Source organism: Somniosus microcephalus, chromosome 1 (assembly GCF_052327205.1).
Source record: "Somniosus microcephalus isolate GS21.2 chromosome 1, FLI_Smic_1.0, whole genome shotgun sequence".
Classification (NCBI taxonomy): domain Eukaryota; kingdom Metazoa; phylum Chordata; class Chondrichthyes; order Squaliformes; family Somniosidae; genus Somniosus; species Somniosus microcephalus.
Genome location: NC_140987.1, coordinates 133,971,001 through 133,997,681, shown reverse-complemented (window position 1 = coordinate 133,997,681; position 26,681 = coordinate 133,971,001). Strand labels below are relative to the sequence as shown.

General features: G+C 43.1%; 1 protein-coding gene across 6 annotated transcripts in view; it reads left to right on the top strand.

The window, feature by feature from the left end:
• vps13a (vacuolar protein sorting 13 homolog A) overlaps positions 1–26,681 on the top strand; it is a 631,135-nt gene that overhangs the window by 570,180 nt on the left and 34,274 nt on the right. For 4 of the 6 annotated variants that reach the window (XM_085985825.1, XM_085985842.1, XM_085985834.1 and 1 more), the window contains 3 exons: positions 2,560–2,605; positions 2,697–2,820; positions 3,772–3,886. In XM_085985825.1, coding sequence (XP_085841951.1) covers positions 2,560–2,605; positions 2,697–2,820; positions 3,772–3,886 — 285 coding nt within the window. Of the gene's footprint in view, positions 1–2,559; positions 2,606–2,696; positions 2,821–3,771; positions 3,887–4,171; positions 5,033–26,681 lie in introns of those variants that run through there. The other 2 variants (XM_085985852.1, XM_085985861.1) reach the window with 2 other exon arrangements.

Below are 26,681 nucleotides of genomic sequence, written 5' to 3'. Positions count from 1 at the left end.
TTCATAGGAACAAAAGTAGGCCATTCAGCCCCTCGAGCCTGTTCTGCCATTCCATTAGATCATGGTTGATCTATACCTAAACTCCACCTACCTGCCTTGGTTCCGTAACCCTTAATACCCTTACAAAAAAAGGTCTATCAATCTCCATTTTGAAATTTTCAATTGACCTATCCTTAGTAGCTTTTTTGGGGGTAAGATATCCTGATTTCCCCTAACCTTTGTGTGAAGAAGTACTTTCTGACATCATCCCTGAACGGCCTAGCTCTAATTTTAAGATTATGCCCCCTTGTTCTGGACTCCCCACCAAATAGTTTCTCTCTCTATATATCTACCCTATCAACTCCTTTAATCATCTTAAACACCTCAATTAGATCACCCTTTTAACTTCCACACTCAAGGGAATACAAGCCTAGTCTGTGCAACTTACCTTAGAGGGAGTGCAACAAAGGTTCACCAGACTGATTCCTGCGACTGGGGGGAGGGGTGGTTGTCCTATGAGGAGAGATTGAGGAGACTAGGCCTATATTTCCTAGAATTCAGAAGCATGAGTGGGGATTTCATTGAAACATATAAAATTCTTACAGGGCTTGACAGGGTAGATGCTGGGAGGATGTTTCCCCTGGCTGGGGAGACTAGAACTAGGGGGTCACAGTCTCTGAATAAAGGGTCAGCCATTTAGGACTGAGATGAGGAGAAATTTATTCACTGAGTGTTGTGAATCTTTGGAATTCTCTACCCCAGAGGGCTGTGGATGCTCAGTTGTTGAGTATATTCAAAACCAAGATTGACAGTTTTTTGAATATTAAGGATATCAAGGGATATTGGGATAGTGCAGGAAGGTGGAGTTGAGGTAGAAGATCAACCATGATCTTATTGAATGGCAGAGTAGGCTCTAAGGGCTGAATGGCCTACTCCTCCTATTTCTTATGTTCTTAACCTGTCCTCATAATTTAACCCTTTCCCACCTGGTATAATTTTGGTGTATCTGTGCTGCACCCCCTCCAAGGCCAAAATATCCTTCCTGAGGTGTGGTGCCCAGAACTGAATGTGGTACTCTAAATGGGGTCTAACCAGAACTTTATATAACTGTAATATAACTTACACCCATTAGTATTCCAGCCCTCTTGAAATAAAGGCCAACATTCCATTGACCCTTTTAATTAATTTTTGTACCTGTCTGTTAGCTTTTAGTGATTTCTGTTCTAAATCTCTCTGCTCTGCCATAGTTTCTAGCTTCTCACCATTTCGAAAATACTCTGATCCTGGGTCCAAAGTGGATGACCTCACATTTTTCCACATTGAACTCCATCTGCCACAGTTTTGCACACTCACTTAATCTATCAATGTTTCTTTGCAACTTTCTGCTCCCATTTACACTATCTACTGTGTCACCAACTTGGTGTCAGCTGCAAACTTAGATACATGGCTCTCTATTCCTTCATCTAAGTCTTTTATAAATATAATGAAAAACTAAGGCCCCAGTACAGATCCCTGGGGACACCACTCGTCACATCCTGCTAATTATCCCTACTCTCTGTCTCCAACCTCCGAACCAATTCCATACTCATGTCAAAGGTTGCCTCCAATTCCATGTGCTCTCATTTTTGTTAGCAGTCTCTTATGTGGAACCTTATCAAATGGCTTCTAGAAATCCATATAAATAACATCCATAGACACTCTCTTATCTACTACGTTGGTTACCTCCTCTCAAAATTCAACTAGGCTTGTTAGACATGACTTACCCATTACAAATCCATGTTGGCTCTCTCTCATCAGTTCATGTTTGCTCAGTCACTCTATCCCAAATAATAGATTCTAATAACTTCCCCACAACTGACATTTGAATAATAGGCCTATAATTTCCTAGTTGATCTCTCTTACCCTTCTTGAGTAGTGGAGTGACATTGCCAATTTTCCAATCTAAGGGGACAATCCTGAATAGAGAGAGTTTCGGAAGATCAGGACTAGAGCATCTACAATTTCCTCACCTACTTCCTTTAATACACTGGGGTGGAAACCATCAGATCCTGGATCTAACTAGATCACAGACGGCGCATCCGTCTGGTATTAATCTTGTTATTCTTTGTAGGGGTTTTATACAACTGAGTGGCTTGCTAGGCCACTTTAGAGGGTAATTAAGAATGAACCACATTGGTGTGGGACTGTAATGATGGCAGGTTATGTTTTAATTAGTCAGTTGGGTTTCTGGGACAGTGTGACATGGTTCCTTTTACTGATTCCAGCTTTTTATATCCAGGTTTTTTATAAACTGTATTTAAATTTTCAAACTACCATGGTGGGTTTTGAACTTGTGTTCTTTGGATTATTAGTCCAGGCCCCTGGATTACTCGTCCAGTAATATAAGCACTACACTACAGTGCCCTACTGCACAGATTCTTGCAGATTCTTTTACAGCTTCTTTTGGTTGCTAGTTACTTCTCACACAATATAGTTTAAAGTTGTAGACAGTTTCATCTATTTTATAGTACATATAATGCTGTAATATTCAACATAGGAAATCTGTTTGGAAGATGCTGATTGTACTTTTTATCTTTTTAGGGTTTTGTGAGTGGAATCACTGGAATAGTGACAAAACCTATTAAAGGTAAAAGAAAAATGATTGTGATAACTTTTTTCAGTTTTAAAGGTTCATAGTTATGGAAAAATGAAATTATTTTCTTAAATTAATTTTGTAGGTGCACAGAAAGAAGGTGCAGCTGGTTTTTTTAAAGGCATTGGCAAGGGCTTGGTTGGAGCAGTGGCAAGACCCACTGGAGGCATCATAGACCTTGCCAGCAGCACTTTTCAAGGGATAAAAAGGTAAAATATGGACTGAAATTATCAAATATCTATCTGTTTAAAAATGTCTTGAATTCTATGCAGTTGAGTTTTCTGCATGTCTAGAACAACAGGAAGGTTCATTCATATAGTGCTGTCACGTTTTTGGATTTTGATCTCTCTTTCTCATGAAAAGGATTGGAGAATAAATAATGTTTTTGCCATTATAAATTGTCTAAAAAGAAAGGTAATGTACGGAACCAGTAAGTTAACCCACAAAAAGGATATGGTTTATTTTTTTCCTCATTTCTCAAGGAGAGAAGTGAATGCGTGAAGGAACTGGAATTTGCTTTAACTGTTACTCTGTATAGTCGCTTGCTGTAAAATAAAACAGCTATACAATTTGCATCAGGCTTTCTCTCACTAAAGTTTTCAGTCCACCTATTGAAAGATTTTAGAAATGTATATGAGAGCATATGAAAGGCCCAATATCCAGTTCAGACCACAAGGGGGCACTATTGTTATACTCCTGGGTAACACATCATATAATTAGATACTGGGCAAGACAGGCACAGGAGGCCAAAATTGTGCACGGCCTGATTCAGCTGAGCAAATGACAAGAGAGGGGAATTGATCCATGAAAGGTAGTTGAATATATGGTGGGGTCTCCCCAAACAAACCTTTAATTTTGAAGTGTTAGAATGCATATCAGACTGATAAGCTTGGATTATTTAAATTTTTACAACTGTAAAATAATCATGGTATTCATATGTTAGCACTATTACAAGACAAATAAGAATGAATAAGGAACATCTTAACTCAGTCATCCTGAAAAACCTATAGTCCCCTAAAAATTTCAGTTTGAACATCCAACGAGTGGTGTCAGCTGGAAATTATAATATACTAGTTGTTACAGGAGGTTATTTTTCAAGTTTTAAACTTGTAATATTTTTGCACATTTTTATTTTGCAAACATTTTCTTCTTTTTGATAGAGCTACAGAAACATCAGAAGATGTTGAAAGCCTTCGGCCACCTCGATTTATTCATGAAGATGGAGTAATTAGACCATACAGGTTGAGAGAGGGGATTGGCATGCAAATGTTACAGGTAATTAATTATAGTTACTTGGCTATATTTACTGTGCAAGGGTGTTTTCTAATATTGAAAAATAAACTACTTTGCATTTGTAAATTATTTTTACATATGAGAATTTCTTATATGCAGTGTATGTTTCAACACTGCTTGCTGTATATACAGTATGCACTCAATATAACTGATATATTGGTGGCTGTGTGCTTTGTCTTTGTGTATTTTTCCAAAAAAGGTGGCACAGAAAACTGCAGTAAAACTAACCAGTTATTTTACTTCTTTCCCTCTTTACCATGCTTGCAGAAAGGAAAGGCCTGCAAAGAATGGAATAGGTTGACAATGACCATGCTGATGATTAATCTGATCAAATTGCTGTATACCATCAATGCATGCATTCATAACAGTCCAGTTGTCTGCAGCCATAACCATCAGTGGTCCTGTTAGTGTCTTACTGTTCTATGATGTTTTTGTTTTTAGTTGAAAAGGTGCATACTGGAAAATACATAGGGATAGACAGAGAAATGGACAGCATACCTGTATTCGTGAACATTTTCAACTAAAATGCATGCAAGTTGCACAAATCAAAGAAGGCTAAGAAGAGAATTTTGCAGAAAATATTCTTAGTGTAGGACATTGTTTGTTCTCTCAGTGTTTGTTTACTCCCACTTTTGAGTTTTCATTTGGCTCATACTCATGTCTTCTATTGCTGTTTCTAATTCTGTGTTAAGTGTTGTAGTTTGTATTTAATAAGAATTGCATAAGAAACTCCAGGTAATTGTACAATTGTGAAGTTGCTGTAATAAAAGCTTTGTCCGATTTCTATAGTTCTATTCATGTCACTCATCGCACTGCTTCAAATTTCCCTGTTCAACTCCTATACTGTTGCTTTTTAATTCACACTAGTACTGCAACTAATAAAATCATAACATGCACAAAAATGACTTCTTTATAGTTTCTACTTAGGCATATATTAAGGTATGAACCTGTAACTATGTTTTTACTGCTCCTATGTTGTTCTATCATTCATTACAAATTCACTAACCTTTATGTAAGTGTGGTCTACTTTAAAAAGAGAATATTCCATTGTCCTAGCTCATAATTATTATGGGAGGTGACTTGTGTAAAGTGAACTATAACTTCAGATTGGTCTGGAAGCTGATTTTGAGCCACTAAACCCTGGGTAAAGTGCATGTCCAGTCAGTAGTGTGTTTTCCAAAGGTCTGCTACCTCTGGGTTAACTCTCAAGCTGGTTTGAACTACCAGTTTCTGTTGCATTGAATTTAGCCAATTCAGGATTTATGGAAGTGGGGGTGGGGGGTGCAGTTGGTGTGGTGGGACAGATGAGGAATTGTTGTTGACATCACTGCAGCAGCCATAGCTGAAATCCCAATATGGTGAATCACTGTGGGGTGAGAATTTTTTAAAAAGCATTGATCAAAATTTTTAATTTATGTTCTTTAACTATAAAAAGAAATAAAAAGTACTCCCACAGGTTTTTGGAAGAAAAAAAGTTCAAAAAAATGTTTAATGACTGAATATCAAATTTTGGCACTTCCTCAATTAGCAATGGCAAAAATTTAAGATATTTGTGAGCTATTGCTTTGCTCATTTTTAGGATAGTGGTAGTTTTAAATATAGCATTTAACCATCAATATCTTGTTAACTGTGATTTGTAAATTATTTGTACACATTTTAACTAAATATCATAATCTAGTCTCGTACTTGCTAAGTGACCTAGTCATAGCAGATACATAGATACATAGATACATAGAAGATAGGAGCAGGAGTAGGCCATTCGGCCCTTCGTGCCTGCTCCGCCATTTAATGAGATCATGGCTGATCCTTTAATTCAGTATCCCGTCCCCGCCTTCTCTCCGTAACCCTTAACCCCTTTTGCCCGTAGAAATATATCTAATTCCCTCTTAAATATATTTAATGAGCTGGCGTACACTGCCCTCTGTGGCAATGAGTTCCACAGGTTCACCACTCTCTGAGTGAAGAAATTCCCCCTCATCTCTGTCCTAAATGGTTTAGCCCTTATCCTTAAATTATGTCCTCTAGTTCTGTTCTCACCCGCCAAGGGAAACATTCCTTCTGCATCCAGTCTGTCTAGACCTGTCAGAATTTTATACACTTCTATGAGGTCCCCTCTCAATCTTCTAAACTCCAGTGTGTACATCCCTAAACTACATAGTCTCTCCTCATAGGTCATTCCCGCCATTCCTGGTATCAGCCTGGTGAATCGCCGCTGCACCCCCTCCATGGCAAGAACATCCTTCCTCAGATGAGGCGACCAAAACTGTACACAGTACTCGAGGTGTGGTCTCACCAGTGCCCTGTACAGCTGCAGCAAGGTATCCCTGTTCCTGTATTCTAACCCTTTTGCTATGAAGGCCAGCATACCGTTTGCCTTCTTGACCGCCTGTTGCACCTGCATGCTCGCCTTCAGTGACTGGTGTACAAGAACACCCAGGTCTCTCTGTACTTCCCCCTCTCCCAATCTATTGCCATTTAAATAATAATTTGCCCTCCCGTTCCTGCACCCAAGGTGGATAACTTCGCACTTGTCCACATTATAGTGCATCTGCCATTTATCCGCCCAATCGCCCAGTCTGTCCAAATCGCTCTGGAGCTTCCTGGTCTCTTCCTCTGAGCCCACCCCACCTCCTAGTTTAGTGTCGTCTGCAAATTTGGAAATGCTGCATCCGACTCCCTGATCCAGGTCATTAATGTAAATTGTGAACAGCTGGGGGCCCAGGACAGATCCCTGTGGTACCCCACTTGTTACTGCCTGCCATTCAGAAAATGAGCCGTTTATTCCAACTCTCTGTTTTCTATCTGACAGCCAGTTCCCTATCCACGCCAAAACTTTCCCCTTTATCCCATGAGCCTCAATTTTCCATGCTAATCTTTTATGTGGGACCTTATCGAAGGCCTTTTGGAAGTCCAGGTACACCACATCTACTGGCTCTCCCCCATCTATTCTACCAGTTACTCCCTCAAAAAATTCCAATAGATTAGTCAAGCACGATTTACCCTTTGTAAATCCATGTTGACTCTGTCCTATCCTGTCCCCATTTGCTAAGTGCTCCGCTATTTCATCCTTAATGATGGACTCCAGCATTTTGCCCACAACTGATGTAAGGCTTACAGGTCTGTAATTACCTGCTTTTTCCCTACCCCCCTTTTTGAATAGTGGGGTAACGTTAGCTACCCTCCAATCCATCGGCACTGTTCCCGAGTCTAATGAATTCTGAAAAATCATCCTTAGTGCATCCGCTATCTCTAGGGCCACCTCCTTCAGTACCCTAGGATGCATGTTATCAGGCCCTGGGGATTTGTCCACCTTCAATCCCTTTAGCTTCCTTAACACCATATCCTTAGAGATATTGATTTGCGTCAGTTCCTCCTTTGCCAATGTCCCTATTTTTCCCGATATCCCAGGGAGGTTTTTTGTGTCTTCCTTCGTAAAGACTGACCCAAAGTATGCATTTAGTTGATCTGCCATTTCCTTATTTCCCATTATATATTCCCCCGTATCTGACTGCAATGGACCAACTTTGGTTTTCACCAGTCTTTTCCTTTTGATATATTTATAAAAGCTTTTGGAGTTAGTTTTTATATTTTCCGCCAGCTTGTTTTCGTAAGCTATTTTGCCCCTCTTGATCATGCCCTTTGCCCTCCTTTGCTCTATCTTAAACTGTTCCCAATCTTCCGCTCTGGCGCTTTTTTGGGCTATTTTATACGCCCTATCTTTGGATTTTATGCTGTCTCTAATTTCCCCTGTTATCCACGGTTGAGTCACCTTTTTAGATTTCCTTTTATGCCAGATTGGTATAAACAATTTTTGCAATTTTGTCATTCTATCTTTAAATGTTTGCCATTGTTTATCTACCTCCAGTCCTCTCAGGAACGTTGTCCAATCAGACCTACTCAGTTCCCGTCTCATGGCATCATAATTCCCCTTGTTTAAATTCAGGACCTTAGTCTCTGAGTCGATTTCTTCGCTCTCCATTTCGAGTGAGAAATCGATCATGTTATGATCGCTCTGACCCAAGGGTCCCCGTACAACAAGATTACTGATTAGTCCCTTCTCATTGCACAGTACCCAGTCCAATATAGCCTGTTCCCGAGTTGGTTCCTCGACATATTGATCCAGATAACCATCCCTTAAACACTCAAGGAATTCCTCCTCCTCATTATTTTTACTGATTAGGCTAGTCCAATCTATATGTAAGTTAAAGTCACCTATGATGACAGCTGTGCTCTTATTGCACGCTTCTCTAATTTCCCTCGTGATGCCCTCCCTAACCTCTATTTTACTATTTGGAGGCCTATATACCACTCCTATTAATGTTTTTCGCCCCTCGCTATTTCTTAGCTCCACCCATATAGATTCTGTATTAACTGAGTTAATATCCTTCCTTTCAATTGCATTTATCCCCTCTTTTACTAGCAATGCTACCCCTCCTCCCTTTCTTTTTTGTCGATCCTTCCTAAATACTGAATACCCCTGTATGTTAAGCTCCCAGCCCTGCTCACCCTGCAACCATGTTTCCGTAATCCCAATTAGATCATAATTATTAACCTCTATTTCCACAGCTAATTCATCTACCTTGTTCCTGATGCTTCTCGCATTAAGGTATAAAACCCTCAGGATAGTAGAATTTTTATTTTATTTTTTTACAAAAATCCAAGACATGTGAAACTCACATCCTCTTTAAGATAGCTCCCCCCCAGCACATCATAAGTGATCTCGAATTAACATTTAAATAAATTATTTTACTTTTAGTTCTTTTTTAGTTCGGGAATGCACTGCCTGACAGGGTGGGAAAACCGATTCAATAATAACTTTCAAAAGGGAATTGGATATATACTTGAAAAGGGAAAAAAATTGCAGGGCTATGGGGAAAGCGTGAGGGAGTGGGAAGAATTGGACAGCTCTTTCAAAGAGCCAGCACAAGCATGATTGTCTGAGTGGCCTCCTTTTGTGTTGTATGATTCTTTCTCACGTGAGCTATCTTTAACAGTCTATTTGGTTTCAGAACCATTAGGATCCCTACCTTACACATAGCAGGTATTTGTATTCTGTACTAAAACAAATGGAAAGCAAGTTTTATTAGCTAGTCAGAAAAAAATTATTAATGAAAAATCATGTAATACAGTCTCTGGTGCTGCAGGGTTGCTATCTAGCATATTGGTTGAAATTGATGGCTCTAGGGAGCAGGTATCCAAGATGTTATGTATGATTTGTAATCAGCAACTTTTGTAAGGACTTGCATTTTGGTTTTGCCCTGGCGACCATAGTATCATGACATGAACATTACACAGCATTACTCAATAGGAACTTCATGTTTCTCTCCTGTTCTCTTCAGCTGTTCCTCTGTCACTGTCTCAGCTGTCGCTCAGTGGTAGCACTCTCGCCTATGAGTCAGAAGGTTGTGGGTTCAAGTCTCACTCCAGAGGCTGACACTCCAGTGCAGTACTGAGGGAGTGCTACACTGTCGGAGGCCCTGTCTGCCCCGTTGGGTGAACGTAAAAGAACCCATGGCACAATTTGAAGAAGAGCAGGGGAGATCTCCCCGGCGTCCTGGCCTTTATATCTCAACTTGCATCACTAAAAACAAATTACAGGAAACTTTTTTTTATCCGGGACCGATGTGGTGCCGGTTCATCAAAAATTCCGGATAACCGAAAGCTATAGTAAAAGATACGGAGCTGAAAGTTCCGTATAAAGCAACAAACCCTGTTGCTTACACAATGGCCACAAGTTTCAAGCATCTCTGTAGCTTAGCAACAGCTGCAGCCACACCCTTGCACAGCAACAGATCGAGGAAGGCAAGTAATAAAACTTACCTGAACCTACTCCTGAATTTTGCCAGTTAACCGAGATTTCCGGTTATTTAGGTGCCGGTAAATCGAAAGTTTCCTGTATCTGGTCATAATTGTGGGTTTTGCTGTGCACAATTTGGCTGCTGGATTTCCTACAATACAACAGTGACTGCACTTCAAAAGTACTTCATTGGCTGTAAAGTGCTTTGGGAGGCCCTGAGGTGAAAGGCACTATATAAGTGTAAGTCTTTCTTTCTTACATGCTCTCATTTGTGTTTTTCTCTTTCTATCTGGTTTTGACTTTTTAAGTAAATGATTCCTTTTTTGTACTGATTTTGGTCAGGGATATTAGCACTGGGAAATGAATAATTTTCCCATTTCAAGAACACGTGGAATAAATGTTTCTCTTCTGTACCCTGACATTATTGCCTTAGCTCCAACATCAAAAGAGTATCCCTTATTATAAACCAGTGTGATGTTTTCCATTTCCCACATTAGCCATTTGTGTGCATGTATCTCTCACCCCTCTCTCTTATTCTCTCTCCTGCCTGGCTGTATGTCTGTTTGTCTGTCCTCTCTCTCTCTTTCTGCCTCACCTTTATCTCTCTTATCTCTCTCTCCTGTCTGTCTGACTCTCATCTGTCTGTCTCTCTCTCTCTCTCTCTCCATCCTGTCTTTGGCTCGGTCTCAAATTTTGTCTGATTACGCTCCTGTGAAGTGCCTTGAGACATTTAACTTCAAACAGCTGTAAAACACTGATATTTCATCTGTCAAAAACTCTTGATAGATGAAATTTCAGTCTGTGACGTCACCTGTTGCCGGGTGGCCCTTAATTGGCCTGCTGAGCGGGCTCAACAAGGTCAATCAAGGGAAAATTGCGCGGATTGGCCGGGCGTCGAAGTAGGCGGGTCAAAAACTCGAAAAGGGAAGCCCCGCCTTCTTCCCGACAGGTTCGGGAAAATCTACCCCATGTGGGGTAGCATTACTGGTTAAAGAAAGGATTAACACAATTGTAATGAAGGATATTAGCTCTGATGATGTGGAATCTGTATGGGTAGAATTGAGCAATATTAAGGGGAAGAAAACGTTAGTGGGAGTGGTATATAGACCTCCAAACAGTAAGGCGGAGGTTGGGGATGGCATTAAAAGGGAAATTAAAGAAGCGTGCAATAAGGGCACAGCAGTCATCATGGGTGACTTTAATCTACATATAGATTGGGCTAACCAAATTAGTAACAATACTGTGGAGGAGGAATTCCTGGAGTATTTACGGGATGGTTTCCTGGACCAATATGTCGAGGAACCAACCAGAGATCAGGCCATCTTAGACTGGGTATTATGTAACGAGAAAGGATTAATTAGCAATCTTGTTGTACGAGGCCCCTTGGGTCGGAGCGATCATAATATGATCGAATTCTTCATTAAGATGGAGAATGAAGTAGTTGACTCAGAGACGAGGGTCCTCAATTTAAATAAAGGAAACTACGATGGTCTGAGGAGCGAGTTGGGTAGGATTGATTGGGGAATGTCACTCAAAGGGTTGTCAGTGAATAGGCAATGGCAAACATTCAAAGACCGAATGGATGAACTACAGAGTTTGTTCATCCCAGTTTGGCATAAAAATAAAACAAAAAAGGTGACTCAACTGTGGCTAACAAGGGAAATTAGGGATAACATAAGATCCAAGGAGAGGACATATAAATTGGCCAGAAAAAGCAATAATCCTGAGGATTGGGAGCAGTTTAGGATTCAACAAAGGAGGACAAAGGGATTAATTAAGAAAGGGAAAATAGATTATGAGAGTAAGCTTTCAGGGAACATAGATATGTGAAGAGAAAAAGATTGGTGAAGTCAAGCGTAGGTCCCTTGCAGTCAGAATCAGGGGAATTTATCATGGGGAACAAAGAAATGGCAGACCAATAAATACATATTTTGGTTCTGTCTTCACAAAGGAGGACACAAATAACCTCCCAGAGATGCCGGGGAACATAGGGTCTGATGAAAGGGTGGAAATGAAAGAAATCAGTATTTGTAGGGAAATGGTGTTAGGAAAATTGATGGGACTAAAGGCCGATAAATCCCCAGGGCCTGATAATCTACATCCTAGGGTACTTAAGGAAGTGGCCCTAGAAATAGTAGATGCATTGCTGGTCATCTTCCAGAACTCGATAGACTTTGGAACAGTACCCATGGATTGGAGGGTAGCTAATGTTACCCCACTATTCAAAAAAGGTGGTAGAGAAAAAGCGGGGAATTATAGACCGGTAAGCCTGACATCGGTAGTGGGGAAAATGCTAGAGTCCATTATAAAAGATGTAATAGCAGAGCACTTGGAAAGCAGTGACAGGATCGGACAAAGTCAGCATGGATTTACAAAAGGTAAATCATTCTTGACTAATCTACTGGAATTTTTTGAGGATGTAACTGGTAAAATAGATAAGGGAGAACCAGTGGATGTGGTGTATTTGGACTTTCAGAAGGCTTTCGATAAGGTCCCGCATAAGAGATTAACGTGCAAAATTAAGGCATATGGGATTGGGGGCAAGGTATTGACTTGGATAGAGAACTGGTTGGCAGACAGAAAGCAAAGAGTTGGAATAAACGGGTCGTTTTCCGAGTGGCAGGCAGTGACTAGTGGGGTACCGCAAGGATCGGTCCTAGGACCCCAGCTGTTCACAATATATATTAATGATCTGGACGAGGGAATTGGATGTAATATCTCCAAATTTGCAGACGACACAAAGCTGGGTGGGAGGGTATGCTGTGAGGAGGATGTCGGGAAACTCCAGTACGATTTGGACAGGTTGGGTGATTGGGCAGAAACATGGCAAATACACTATAATGTGGATAAATGTGAGGTTATCCACTTTGGTGGCAAAAACAGGAAGGCAGATTATTATTTGAATGGCAATAGATTGGGAGAAGGGGAAGTGCAAAGAGACCTGGGTGTTCTTGTGCACCAGTCGCTGAAGGTAAGCATGCAGGTGCAGCAGGCGGTTAAGAAGGCAAATGGTATGTTGGCTTTCATAGCAAGAGGGTTCGAGTACAGGAACAAGGATGTCTTGCTGCAGTTGTACAGGGCCTTGGTGAGACCGCACCTTGAGTATTGTGTGCAGTTTTGGTCGCCTTATCTGAGGAAGGACGTTCTTGCCATGGAGGGAGTGCAGCGAAGATTCACCAGGCTGATACCTGGGATGGCAGGAATGACGTATGAGGAGAGATTGTGTCGATTGGGCTTATACTCACTGGAGTTTAGAAGATTGAGAGGGGATCTCATCGAAACCTATAAAATTCTGTCAGGCCTGGACAGACTAGATGCAGGAAGGATGTTTCTGATGGCCGGGGAGTCCAGAACCAGGGGCCATAGTCTAAGGATAAGGGGTAAGCCATTTAGGACTGAAATGAGGAGCAATTTCTTCACCCAGAGAGTGGTGAACCTGTGGAATTCTCTGCCACAGAGGGCGATGGAGGCCAGTTCATTAAATATATTCAAGAAGGAGTTGGATATATTTCTTAAGGCTAAAGGGATATGGGGAGAAGGCAGGGACAGGGTACTGAATTTGGATGATCAGCCATGATCTCATTGAATGGCGGAGCAGGCTCGAAGGGCCGAATGGCCTACTTCTGCTCCTATCTTCTATGTTTCTATGAGCGGGGGAGTGGGACTAACTGGATTGCTCTTCGAAAGAGCCAAAGCAGATTCGGTGGGCCGTATAGCCTCCTTCTGTGCTGTACTATTCTAAGACTATGATAAGATTTAAAACAAAATCAATATTTTTAACTGCATCACAAACAGTTGTGCAAAATTTAAAAACATGGCTAATTGTTTCCTGGCTCTGAAATTGAAAGGTTTGAGGTGAGAATCTTCTTTTAAAATTAAAGGACAATTCTGATTTTTTTTTCCTGAGAGTTTTAACCCAGTGTCAGGACTTTAGTATCCATATTATTGTTGTTCCAATTGTGTTATTAAATAAATGCAATTGAATTGATTCACAGACTTGGTATATTGGAGTCTCTTGATTATTTAAAAATTGAATTTTGACTTTATTTTACTTGTAATGGGCTGTTGGTACAATAAGCTTAAAACTGCAGTTTTGCAGACTACATATTGGAAGCCACTTTAAATTTATCTGACTGAAGTGATTTTTTTAAACATATTTACAAAATCCCATTGTGTAATTACTGAGTCTTTCATTTCACACACTTGGAAAAATGAAAACAAGGGAAATTAATTGGTCATAGAAATTGTTGCAATACACAATAAAAAAGACATATTTTCATTAAATCATCTCTGTCCCAACTTATGAAAAGCTAAGCAGTAAGATGTAACTGTGTAAGCAGTTCTTGTACATCATATTTCATCTCGTGCATGTGAGTATTTCCAGATATGTTCTTAAATGACCTTAATAATAATGAGCAACTTGACCCTGATATTAATTGTAGGCATAAGATTAGAAGAGTTGCTGTAATAATTTCAGAAAGTTGAGCAGTTAGCAGAAATTCTTGCTTACTTGAATTTTTAACTGCAATGCTGCCGCAATCAATTAACATTTCTTTTTAGTTAATAAGGTTGTTTTGTCTATCAAGTTCTTTTGATAACTGTCTTTCCAACAACCAAAAGTACATTAATAGCCATCATAAAAGGTATTCTAGATAGTTGAGAATTGTATAACTTCATGTCAACAGGGGACCTTTCAGCTTCTGTACTTAAAAGAAAACATGAATGTAGTTAATTGCAAGTCCTTTTTGATTTTGCTTAAATAAGAATTATAAGTCAGTTAGACAAATTTTGAGGTAGCTTGTATTCTACATTACCTAATTTGTCGTTCATATTAATACCTTCACTGAGATGCTAATGTCATAATTAGTGAAGTGGATAATAATGAGTAATGTGAATACTTGTTAGTTGTCAATTTTATTATTTCTTTGCTTCGTATTGTTTCAGTAACAAGCTCTGTAGATGTGTTAAAGAAAACTCCTTCAAGATAATAGATAACAAAAATAGTGTAAACATATTTTATTTCTGGGACGCGTCGGACTCTTGCCTCTGAATCAGTAGGTTGTGAATTCAAGCTGTTCTCCAAGGCTTGAGCACATAAACTAGGCTGGCAGTCAGTGCAGTACTGAGGTAGTTCATTGCTGAACAGGAGATCGGCATTGTCTGAGGTGCTGATCTTCAGATGAGACATTAAGCCTGGTTGTTCTGATGGTTCAGATAAATGTTAAAAATGTCATGGCACTATTCGAAAAAGAGCAGGGTGTTCTTCCAGTGTTGTGACCAGTAATACAACCAAAAACGAATTAACTGTTCATTTATCTCATTGTTGTACTGTATATAGAGCTCGTTATATGCAAATACTTGCTGTATTTGCTTGCTTAACACTATCCCTGAACTTCAAAGTAATTCATTGTATGTGAAGTGCTTTAAGACATTTCTGATAGACTTGATATGCTATATAATTGCAAGTCTGTCTTTTTCTTCTGACTATGTGTGAGCATTATTATGGAATATTCTGTTTAAAGTGACTTTAAAAGAACCATTTGCATTGCTCCTCTTGTCTCATCACAACTCACTGATGGTGAAGCCTTGACAATGGTAAAAATAAATAGCATAGCATTTGAGATCACTCTGATCCATAGATTACATGGTGTTTTATTTTAGATGTTTTGAATTGAACAATTTTGTTCTGACTTTTATTTTTATGGAAGAATACAAATAAAAAATACAGATGTAATCTAAGACAAAACTTAGAGAATGATTTTTTTGTGGTCAATTTGAGAGATCACTGCTGGAAATTGAATCTTTATTCTACTTGTGGCACCTAAACATTAGCATTGAACATTCCCATTAGGCGTAGTCTCAACTTCACCATCTCAAGTAGTTGTAAAGTTTGCTTTCACTGCCTCATCAAAATATGGGCTTCATACAAAGTAAAGCTGCCTGTAATCGTCCCTAAATATGTCATGTGTCCTTAATCCCAGCCACAACTGTGTGACAATTTCCAGTGCAGACAGCAGCCACTCTTGTGGTCAGTTTATTAAAGAAAGACTTGCATTTATATAGCGCCTTTCACGACCACTGGACGTCTCAAAGCGCTTTACAGCCAATGAAGTAATTTTGAAGTGGAGTCACTGTTTTAATGTGGGAAACGCAGCAGCCAATTTGCGCACAGCAAGCTCCCACAAACAGCAATGTGATAATGACCAGATAATCTGTTTTTGTTATGTGGATTGAGGGATGACTATTAGCCAGGACACCAGGGATAACTCCCCTGCTCCTCTTCGAAATCGTGCCATGGGATCTTTTACGTCCACCTGAGAGAGCAGACAGGACCTCGGTTTAACATCTCATCCGAAAGACAGCACCTCCGACAGTGCAGCACTCCCTCAGCACTGCACTGGAGTGTCAGGCTGGCTTTATGTGCACAAGTCCCTGGAATGGGACTTGAACCCACAACCTTCTGCCTCAGAGGCGAGTGTGTTAACCACTGAGCCATTACTGAGTTATGGATAATTTTCAACTTCATTCTCTGGATGTGAGCATTACTGGTACGACCAGCATTTATTGCCTATCCCTAATTGCCTGAGAACGTGGTGGTCGTCCTTCTTCTTGAATCGCTATAGTCCATGTGATGAAGATACTCTCACAATGCTGTTAGGTAGGAGTTCCAGGATTAGACCCAACGACGATGAAGGAATGGCAATATATATCCAAGTCATGATGGTGTGTGACTTGATGAGGAACTTAGAGGTGATGGTGTTCCCATGCACCTTCTGCCCTTTTCCTTCTAGGTGGCCGAGCTCGCTGGTTTAAGAGGTACTGCCAAAGAAGCCTTGAAGAGTGTGTTCGGTAGATAGTACACGCTGCAACCACAGAATGCCGCTTGTTTGAGGGGGTGGGCATTTAAGCTAGTGGATGAGGTGCCAATCAAATGGACTGCTTAGACCTGGATGGTATCAAGCTACTTGAGTTTTGCAGTTGCACCAATCCAGGCAAGTGGAGATTATTCCATCACATTCCTGATTTGCGTATTGTAGGTGGAGAGACTTTGGGGGAGTCGGGAGGTGAGCACTCGCCACAGAATGCCCAGCCTTTGACCTGCTCTAGTAACTATGACAATTATGTGGCTGGTCCAGTAGAGTTTCTGGTCAATGGTAATGCCCAGGATGTTGATGTTGAGTGACTTGGTGATGGTCCTGCCATTGAATGTCCATTGCCTGCCACTTGTGTGACATGAATGTAACTGGACACTTTGAAGCCCAAGCCTGGATGTTTTCCAGGTTTTGCTGTATGCGAGCATGGACTGCTTCATTATCTGAGAAATTGTGAATGGAACTGAATACTGCAATCATCAGTGAACAGCCTCACTTCTGATCTTATGATGGAGGGAAGATCATTAATGAATCAACTGAAGATAGTTGGGCGTAGGATGCTGCCCTGAGGAACTCCTGCAGCATTGTCCTAGAGCTGAGATGACTGGCCTCCAACAACCACACCATCTTTATGTCAGGATGACTCCAGCCACTGGAGAGTTTTTGCTCAATCCCCATTGACTTCAGTTTTACTAGGGCTCCTTGGTGTCACACTTGGTTGAATATTGCCTTGATGTCAAGGACAGTAACTCTCAGCTCACCTCTGGAATTCAGCTCTTGTGTACCTGTTTGGACCAAGACTGTTATCAGGCCTGGAGAGAAGTGTTTTATAAATTCATTTTTATGGGATGTGGGCATCGCTGGCAAGGCCATCATTTATTGCCCATCCCTAATTGTCCTTGAGAAGGTGATGGTGAGCCGCCGCCTTGAACCGCTGCAGTCCGTGTGGTGAAGGTACTCCCACAGTGCTGTTAGGTAGAGTTTTCCAGGAATTTGACCCAGCAACAATGAAGGATCAGCGATATACTAAGACAGGATGGTGTGTGACTTGGAGGGGAACTTGGAGGTGGTGGTGTTCCCATGCACCTGCTTCCCTTGTCCTTCTAGGTGGAAGAGGTCGCGGGTTTGGGAGGTGTTGCCGAAGAAGCCTTGGCGAGTTGCTGCAGTGCATCTTGTAGATGGTACACACTGCAGCCATGGTACGCTGCTGGTGGAGGGAGTGAATGTTTAAGGTGGTGGATGGGGTGCCAATCAAGCAGGCTGCTTTGTCCTGGATGGTGTCGAGCTTCTTGAGTTGTTGGAGCTGCACTCATCCAGGCAAGTGGAGAGTATTCCATCACTCTCCTGACTTGTGCCTTGTAGATGGTAGAAACGCTTTGGGGAGTCAGAAGGTGAGACACTCACCGCAGAATACCTAGCCTCTGACCTGCTCTTGTTGCCACAGTATTTATGTGGCTGGTCCAGTTAAGTTTCTGGTCAATGGTGACCCCCAGAATGTTGATGCTGGGGGATTCGGTGATGGTAATGCCATTGAATATCAAGGGGCAATGTTTAGACTCTCGCTTGTTGGAAATAGTCATTGCCTGGCACTTCTGTGGCGCAAATGTTACCTGCCACTTAACAGCCCAAGCCTGAACGTCGTCCAGGTCTTGTTGCATGCGGGCATGGACTGCTTCATTATCTGAGGAGTTGTGAATGGCCCTGGTAGAACCCAAACTGAGCATTGGTGAGCAGGTTATTGGTGAGTAAATGCCATTTGATGGCACTGTTGACAACTCCTTCCACAACTTCATTGATGATTGGGAGTAGTTTGATAGGGCAGTGATTAGCTGGGTTGGATTAGCCCTGTTTTTGTAGACTGGACATACCTGGGCAATATTCCACATTGTCAAGTAAATGCCAGTTTTGTAGCTGTACTGGAACAGCTTGGTGAGAAACACGGATAGTTCTGCAGCACAGGTCTTCAATGCTACAGGCAGGATGTTATTGGGGCTCGTAGCCTTTGCTGTGTTTAGTGCACTCAGCCATTTATTGATGTCAGGTGCAGTGAATCAAATTGGCTGTAGGCTGATGTGTGATGTTGGGGACCTCCGAAGGAATCCACTTGGCACTTCTGGCTGAAGATGGTTGCTTTTGCCTTGTCTTTTACACTCACTTGCTGGGCTCTGCCATCATTGAGGATTGGAATATACATGGAGCCTCATCCTCCAGCTAGTTGTTTAATTGTCCACCATTGTTTACGACTAGATGTGGCAGGCTTGCAGACCTTTGACCTGATTGGTTGTTGGATCATTTAGCTCTGTGTCTGTCGCATGCTGCTTTCTTTATTTAACGTGTGTAGTTCTGTGTTGTAGCATCACCAGATTTGCATCTAATTTTCATTTTGCCTGGTGCTGCTCCCGGCATGCTTTTCTACACTCTTTATTGCATCAGGATTGGTCATCTGGCTTAATGGTGATAGAGGAGTGAGAGATATGCCAGGTCATGAGGTTACAGATTATGGTGGTATACAATTTTGCTATTCTGGTATATAATTACCCACAGTGCCTCTTGGATGCCCAGTTTTAAGGTCTGTTAATCTAATACCACTTAGCATGGTGGTAGTGCCACACGACACAATGCACGGTGTCCTCAGAGGAAAAAATGGAACTTGGTCTCCACAGAAAGAAAGAAAGACTTGCATTTATAAGCAGCTTTCACGACCTCAGGATGTCCCAAAGCACTTTACAACCAATGAAGTACTTTTGCAGTGTAGTCACTGTTATAATGTAGGAAATACAGCAGCAAATTTTGCATACAGCAAGCTCCCACAAACAGCAATGTGATAATCTGTTTTTCAGTGATGTTGATTATGGGATAAATATTGGCCAGGATACCAGAGATAACTCTCCTGCTCTTCTTCAAAATCGTGCTATGGGATCTTTTACGTCCACCTGAGAGAGTAGACTGGCATAACAACAGAAAATGCTGGAAATACTCAGCAGGCCAGGCAGCATCCGTAGAGAGAGAAACAGAGTTAACGTTTCAGGTCTGGGACCCTTCATCAGAACTGGAAAAAGCTGGAGATGTAACAGATATTAAGCAGGTGCAGAGACAGGGGGGTGGGGGCTTAGGAGGGGAGGAAGGAATAGAAAGAACATCCTGTACTTTTGTAAGAGGCAGGAAAGATAAAATGTTGCAAATGGGAATGGCAAAAATCATACTGCATGAAAAATGGGGGTAGGGATAATTATCTGAAATTGTTGAACTCAGTGTTGAGTCCGGCAGGCTGCAAAGTGCCCAATCGAAAGATGAGTAGACTGGCTCTCAGTTTAAAGTCTCATCCGAAAGACAGCACCTCCGACAGCGCAGCACTCCCTCAATACTGCACTGGAGTGTCAGCCTTGATGTTTGTGCTAAAGTCTCGAGTGAGACTTGAACTCTCAACCTTCTGACTCAGCCAAAAATGCTACCAACTGAGCCACGGCTGACGGTGATCATTTGCACCAATGCTGTCATGGGCAGATGCAGCTGTGACCGGTAGATTGGTGAGGATGAGGGTCAAGTAGGTTGTTCCTTCATGTTGGATCTCTCACCACCTGCTGCATGCATTTTTTGGCAGCTATGTCCTTCAGGACCCAGCCAACTCGGTCAGTGGTAATAATACCGAGCAACTCTTGGTGATGAAAATTGAAGTCTCCACACCCAGTGTGCATTCTTATCCCTTGCTACCTTCAATGCCTCCTTCAAGTGGTGTTCAACATGGAGGAGTACTGATTCATCAGCTGAGGGAGGGCATTAACTGGTAATCAGCAGGAGGTTTTGTTGCCTGTGTTTGACCTGAAGCCATGAGACTTAATGAGGTCTGAAGTCAATATTGAGGGCTTCTATGCCCACTCGTCCACCCTGACTGTATAACACTGTGCCCCCACCTCTGGTCAGTCTGTTCTGCCAATGGGATAGGACATGTCCAGAAATGGTGATGATGAAATGAGTCTAGGATGTTAATTGATGGGTATGATTCTCTGAATATGACTTTGAGAGGCTGTCGCTTGACTAGTCTGTGGGATAGATCTCCTAACTTTGGCAACGCTCCCCAGATGTTAATGAGGAGTTTGCAGGGTTCACTGGGCTGGGTGTTCCTTCTCCATGTCCTGATTTGTTGCTTAGGTTGCAGCCGAGCAGTCCAAGTTTGTTGATCTTTGTAGCAGTTTGATACAACTGAGTGGCTTGCTAGATAACTTCAGAGGACAGTCAGAGTCAACCAAGAGTTTGGTGTGGAATAGATATATAGATCAGACGGGGTAAGGATGGCATGTTTCCTTCCCTAAAGGACATTAATGAATCCGTTGGATTTTTAACCACAATTCGACAACTTCATGGTCACTTATTGATACCAGATTTTTTTCTAAATTGAATTCAAATGATCAAACTTCCATGGTGGGATTTGAACTTGCAATATCTGGATTATTAGTCCAGGACTCTAGATTACTTTTTTGATTTTGAAAAAGGGTTAGACCCGAAACGTCGACTCTATTTTCTCTCCACGGATGTTGCCTGGCCTGCTGAGTTTTTCCAGCATTTTCTGTTGTTATCTCTAGATTACTAGTTCAGTAACATAATTACTGCACTACAATACCTGTAATTACAAACTGTACAGATGCACTCACTAGGAACTCGGTGGAAACTGCCAAAACTCAGTTGAACCTTTTAGCCATTAGAGGTGGGGACAACGTGTGTGTGAAGCCTTTCTGGATGGATTCCAAGAAGCCTGTTTAGATTTGGCTAAATTCAGTATGATAACAAAGAGGCAATATATGAATCCTATTATAATTCTCCAGTGATTAAATTGCAAATGGGCACCATAATGGATGTATGTTCAAAAAGCATAAAATTAGCATGAAGGAGGAAATGTATTCATCAATAAATGAACATACTTTATTATTCAGTTGTTAAGCTAATTCAATGGGATGGTCTAACCATGAGATGGGAAAAAGCCCATTAAAGCTAACAATTCTTTCTTTTTAGCTTCCTGCACATATGGCAGCTGTATCTCCATCCCAAAGTGCAAGCTTTTATTTCTAACAATAGCCATCTTTTTGGCCTCTTTTTGCTATTGTTGTGTTAAGTTGTAGGTAATTCTGTGCTGCAGACATGAACTTGCCCTCACTTGAAACTATCCAAACACCTTTCAACCATTTGGAGACAAATAAATATTGATGTTATTTTATGCATTGGCAGAGTTAATTGCAATGGAAGACAATTTTTCAAAGATGAAGAACAATTGGAGTTAGTTGTAATGTTTTATCCCCATCCCTTGGTTAGACTATCCCTTGTACTATTTTATTAGCCTGATGTGTCATCTGCTGCTGAAATCATCATCCATGCCTTTATTACCTCGAGACTTGACTATTCAAATGCTTTCCTAGCCGACATTCCCACCTTGGACCCTTCGTAAGCTTGCGCTAATGAATGGCCCAGAAATTCGGGTCGGGGGCTTCCCGTGGGTGCAAGCCCCCGACCTACACTTACCTAGCGCGCCGGCAGTTGACCTCTTGGCCTGCGTGGAATTCCTCTCCGAGGCCTGTCCCAGAGGCCGGCGTGCTATGCTGGTGTGTCCCAGGGGCGTAGTTAGTGCGATGCGTCCCCTGGGATCACGTGAGCAACAGGCAGCCAATCGGAGCAGGGAATGCTCCATTCATAAGTCTTGACAGATAGACCTGTCAAAACGTATAAATGCTGAGGCTGTAAAACTGTACTTTACCTTCAAATAAAAAATTTTTTAAATCACACTTTGTAAATAAACTATAAATGACATTAAACAACTATTAAACAAAAATTTAAATTTTTGAAAAAAATAATTTTATAAAAAAAGGGACTAAAAATAAACTTACCTTGCTTTAAAGTATTTAAAAGTAAAAAACCTGTGGAAAAAATGTTTTAATTTTAAATAATTGACCACTTACCTTTGAAAATGAAGTCCTTACGGCTGCTTTTTACATTTCTAAAATGTACAGACTTACCCGCACGTTAAAAGCTGTAAAATAAATAAATAAATAATAAATAAAAAGTAAGTTCAACGCGCACGCGCAGACTCCCGCGCGCACGCGTTCGACCTCTGAACCCCTTGGTTCAGAGGATCAGAAGTGCCGGTTTCCCGCGCATGCGTAGTGCATGCAAGATTCCGGCACTTCCATCGGGTCCACGCGTGAGTACTCCGTCCGTACTCATGCGTTGGGACCCGAATTTCTAGGCCCATAACTCCTCTGTTGTCCAGGGTGGGACTGCCCTCACTTGGTTCCATTCCTATCTGTCCAGTCATAGCTAGAGAATCTCTTGCAATGGCTTCTCTTCCCCTCCCACACCGTTACCTCTGGAGTCCGCCAAAGGTCTACCCTTTGCCCCCTGCTATTTCTCATCTACATGCTGCCCCTCAGCGACATCATCCGAAAACACTACATCAGGTTCCACATGTACGCCGGTGACACCCAGCTCTACCTCACCGCCACCTCTATCGACCCCTCCACTACCTCTGATTTGTCATGCTGCTGGTCTGACATCCAGTATTGGATGAGCAGAAATTTCCTTCAATTAAATATTGGGAAGACTGTAGCCAGTCGTCTTCGGTCCCCACCATAAACTCCATTCCCTAGCGACTGACTCCATTCCTTTCCCTGGTCACTATTTGAGGCTGAAGCAGACTTTTCGCAAACTTGGTGTCCTGTTTGACCCTGAGCTGAGCTTCCAACCCCATATCTGCACCTTCACTAAGACCGCCTACCTCTACCTCTGTAACATTGCCTGATTCCACCCCTGCCTCAGCTCATCTGCTGCTGAAACCCTCATCCATGCCTTGTTACCTCTAGACTCAACTATTTCAACGCTCTCCTGGCTGGCCGTCCATAGCCGACCCTCCATAAACTTGAGCTCATCCTACACTCTGCTGCCCGTATCCTAACTCACACCAAGTCCCGTTCACCCATCACCCCTGTGCTCGCTGACTTGCATTGCCTTCTGGTCCGGCAACACCTCAATTTTAAAATTGTCATCCTTGTTTTCAAATCACTCCATGGCCTTGCTATCTCTGTAACCGCCTCCAGCACTGTAACCCTCTGAGACTAAGGGGGAAAAATTCAGTTGGTAGTGCCACCCGTTAGCACCTTAAGAGGGCGCTAAGTGGGGCGCAAAGCAATTAGCGCCCGGGCGCGGCGATATCTGCACCTCTTGCGAAATTGACCAGACATTTTGCGGCGGCGCTAAACAATACCGCCCGATCTGCGCACGCAGATCTTGACGTCATTCAAGAGTGCTAACCCTTGTGACGCCCCGGACCGGAAATTGAGTGGCGCCCCCCTCCTTTCCACCTGACGCAACCAACGACAGGTTGACTGGAACGCTTCCCAGTCGCTGGGGGGGGGGTGCTATTTAAATGGGGCCTCTTCTTGGCTTTTGTGTGGTAGCCATTTTTGCACCACTTGTTCTGAGAGAGAGCGAGAGATTTTGAGAGAGACAAAGAGAGAAAGAGAGACTTCTGCATTGAGGTAGTTTTGGCTTCTGACCATAACTTTACAGGTACTTTGCTTTTTGACCTTCATAACTTTGATTGCCTAGATACTATGGGGGCTGCAATGGATGGGAACGTCGTCCTTCTCCATCACATTCGGAGGGCACAGAGATGCAGAGAGAGAGTGGCAATCATGGCCAGACGGAGGAGGGCCAACAGGCCTCTGTACAGGAGACATTACCCTCCCAGGGTTTTTCGCCAACAGTTCTCCTACAGTGCGAAGGCTGCGCTTCAGCAAGGAGGTGGTCACGGAGCTCTGCCACCTGCTTCAGCCAGATCTGCAGCCTCAACTGAGGAGCAGGACGTCTGTCAGTGGCAGTGAAGATAACAGTGGCTCTCAACTTTTATGCCACCGGCTCATTTCAATCAGCTACTGGGGACATCGCCAATATCTCCCAGTTCACAGTGCATTGCTGCATCCATCAGGTAACAAATGCCCTCTTTAAAAGGAGACGAGAGTACATCTCTTTCCACATGACCCCGGACAAGCAGCAAGAACGCGTAACGGGCTTTGCGATGATAGCGGGCTTCCCCATGGTGCAAGGCGCCATTGACTGCATGCATGTGGCTTTGCGGGCGCCGCAAGAGAATGCTGAGGATTTCCGCAACCGAGAGGGCTTCCATTCCTTAAACGTCCAGTTGGTCTGTAACCACAGACAGCTGATACTCGCTGTCAATGCCCACTTTCCTGGCAGCAGCCATGATGCCTTAATCCTGTGCCAGACTTCTGTGGCAGACCTTTTACAGGCACCGCATCACCCAGGAGGTTGGCTTCTCGGGGACGAGGGACCCTCTGTGCACCTGGCTGATGACACCGCTCTGTACGCCCAGCACTCCTGCTGAGCTACGATACAACGAGAGCCATCAAGCTACCAGGAACATCGTTGAGCACACAATCGGCGTGCTCAAGCAACGGTTCCACTGTCTGGACCATTCTGGAGGAGCCCTTTAGTACTCGCCCGAGCGAGTCTCCCACTTCGTTGTGTGCTGCATAACCTTGCAATCCTCAGGACCCAGCCAATGCCACCAGACATTGGAGCACCAGCAGAGGAGGAGGAGGAAGATGAGGAGGATGATCATCAGCAGCACCAAGGCGGGAGGGAGGCACACAATATACAAAGTGCAAGGGTCGTCCGTCAAAGGCTCATAGCAAGTCGCTTCTAGGCCCCCTCTGAGGAAATGGCTCTGCCATTCAAACAACCTGAATGAAGCCATCCCGCAACCCCTAAGCCGGTCAAGGCAACAATGATTGCAAAGACCAAACATGTACATTTTGAATACAGACACTACTTTATTTGACAAACCCTGTGTGTCTCATTTCTGCATGATAAACTAATAGAAAGAAACACAAAAAAAAGCAGTCATTTACATAACTGGCTCTCTCAACCTGGAGACAGTGTCCAAAACAGTTACAAAAATTTGACCACGAACCTCGGCCTTCAATAAAACAATGAAAAACATTTTGTCACACCTCCTACTTTTTGCCCTTCGAGGATGATCTTCCCTTGCGAAATTCCCCCCTTCCCACCCTGCAGCTCCTCTGTAATGGGACCCCAGTGGCTGGAGCAAGGCTGGGGGAAGGCTGCTGATTGTCACAAACTGAGACTGCAGATGCCCTTGAAGGATGGCCTGGACCAGCCTGGAGGGCCCGGCTGCTGACTGCACCAACTCTGCATGGGTGGCAGCAATCTGTCCTACAGGTGATGGCAACTGCAGTGGAGAAGTGCCAGGGGTGGCAGCAGGAGGACAGCAACTCCCTGCTCGACTGACACTCTGGCACTCCCACGGGGCAGCACTTCATAATCCGGAGCAATCTGATGGAGTACAGATTGCTGGCCTGCTGCAGCGCGGAGAGAGCTCCGGGGAAATGTGCCCGATCCAGCGAGGGTGGTAGCAGTCAGTGCTCGCGTGGCCTCAATCTGCGTCTGCATGAGACCAGCCACTGACTGTATTGCAGCACTAAGCATTTGCGTGGCAGCCGCCTGTGCTACAGCAAAGTGCTCCACACTCCTTGCCAGTGATTCAGTGGATTCGGGCACCCTTGCCACTGCAGCCATGAGCTCAGTGCTCCGCCTGGGCGCTCATTTCAGTGAGGACTCGCTCCTCCTCTGCGTCCAGTGCAGCAGGACTCGAAGCCATACTCTCCCTCTGGGGAGAAGACCCCCATCGCGTTGCTGCAGCCCGCTGGGTCCTGGAGCTTCATCCTCATCAGACCATTCCCCCCTGCTCCCCACCAGGGAAGGCGTGTTCCCAGTGTGGGCATTGGCTGCCTCGGTAGAGGGTGGCGCTGATGCTCCGGCTTCGTCTTCCTCCTCGCCTTCAGCTTCACTCCCACTGGCAGCTTGAGGGCCCGTCTCCTCACCTGGTGAATCACCATCTGAAAGCAGGGAGGTACAAGAGTGGCTTTAGCGTGAGGACAGGGTGGCAGCAAGGAAGGCATGAGTGCAGCGATTTTGTGATTTGGATTGAAAGTGTCAAAGGCTGCCGTTGTGAGGAACAAGTGGAAGGAGAGAGGACAAAAAGGTGATGACCTTACCATTGCTCTCCAGTGGCGACGGGACCAAT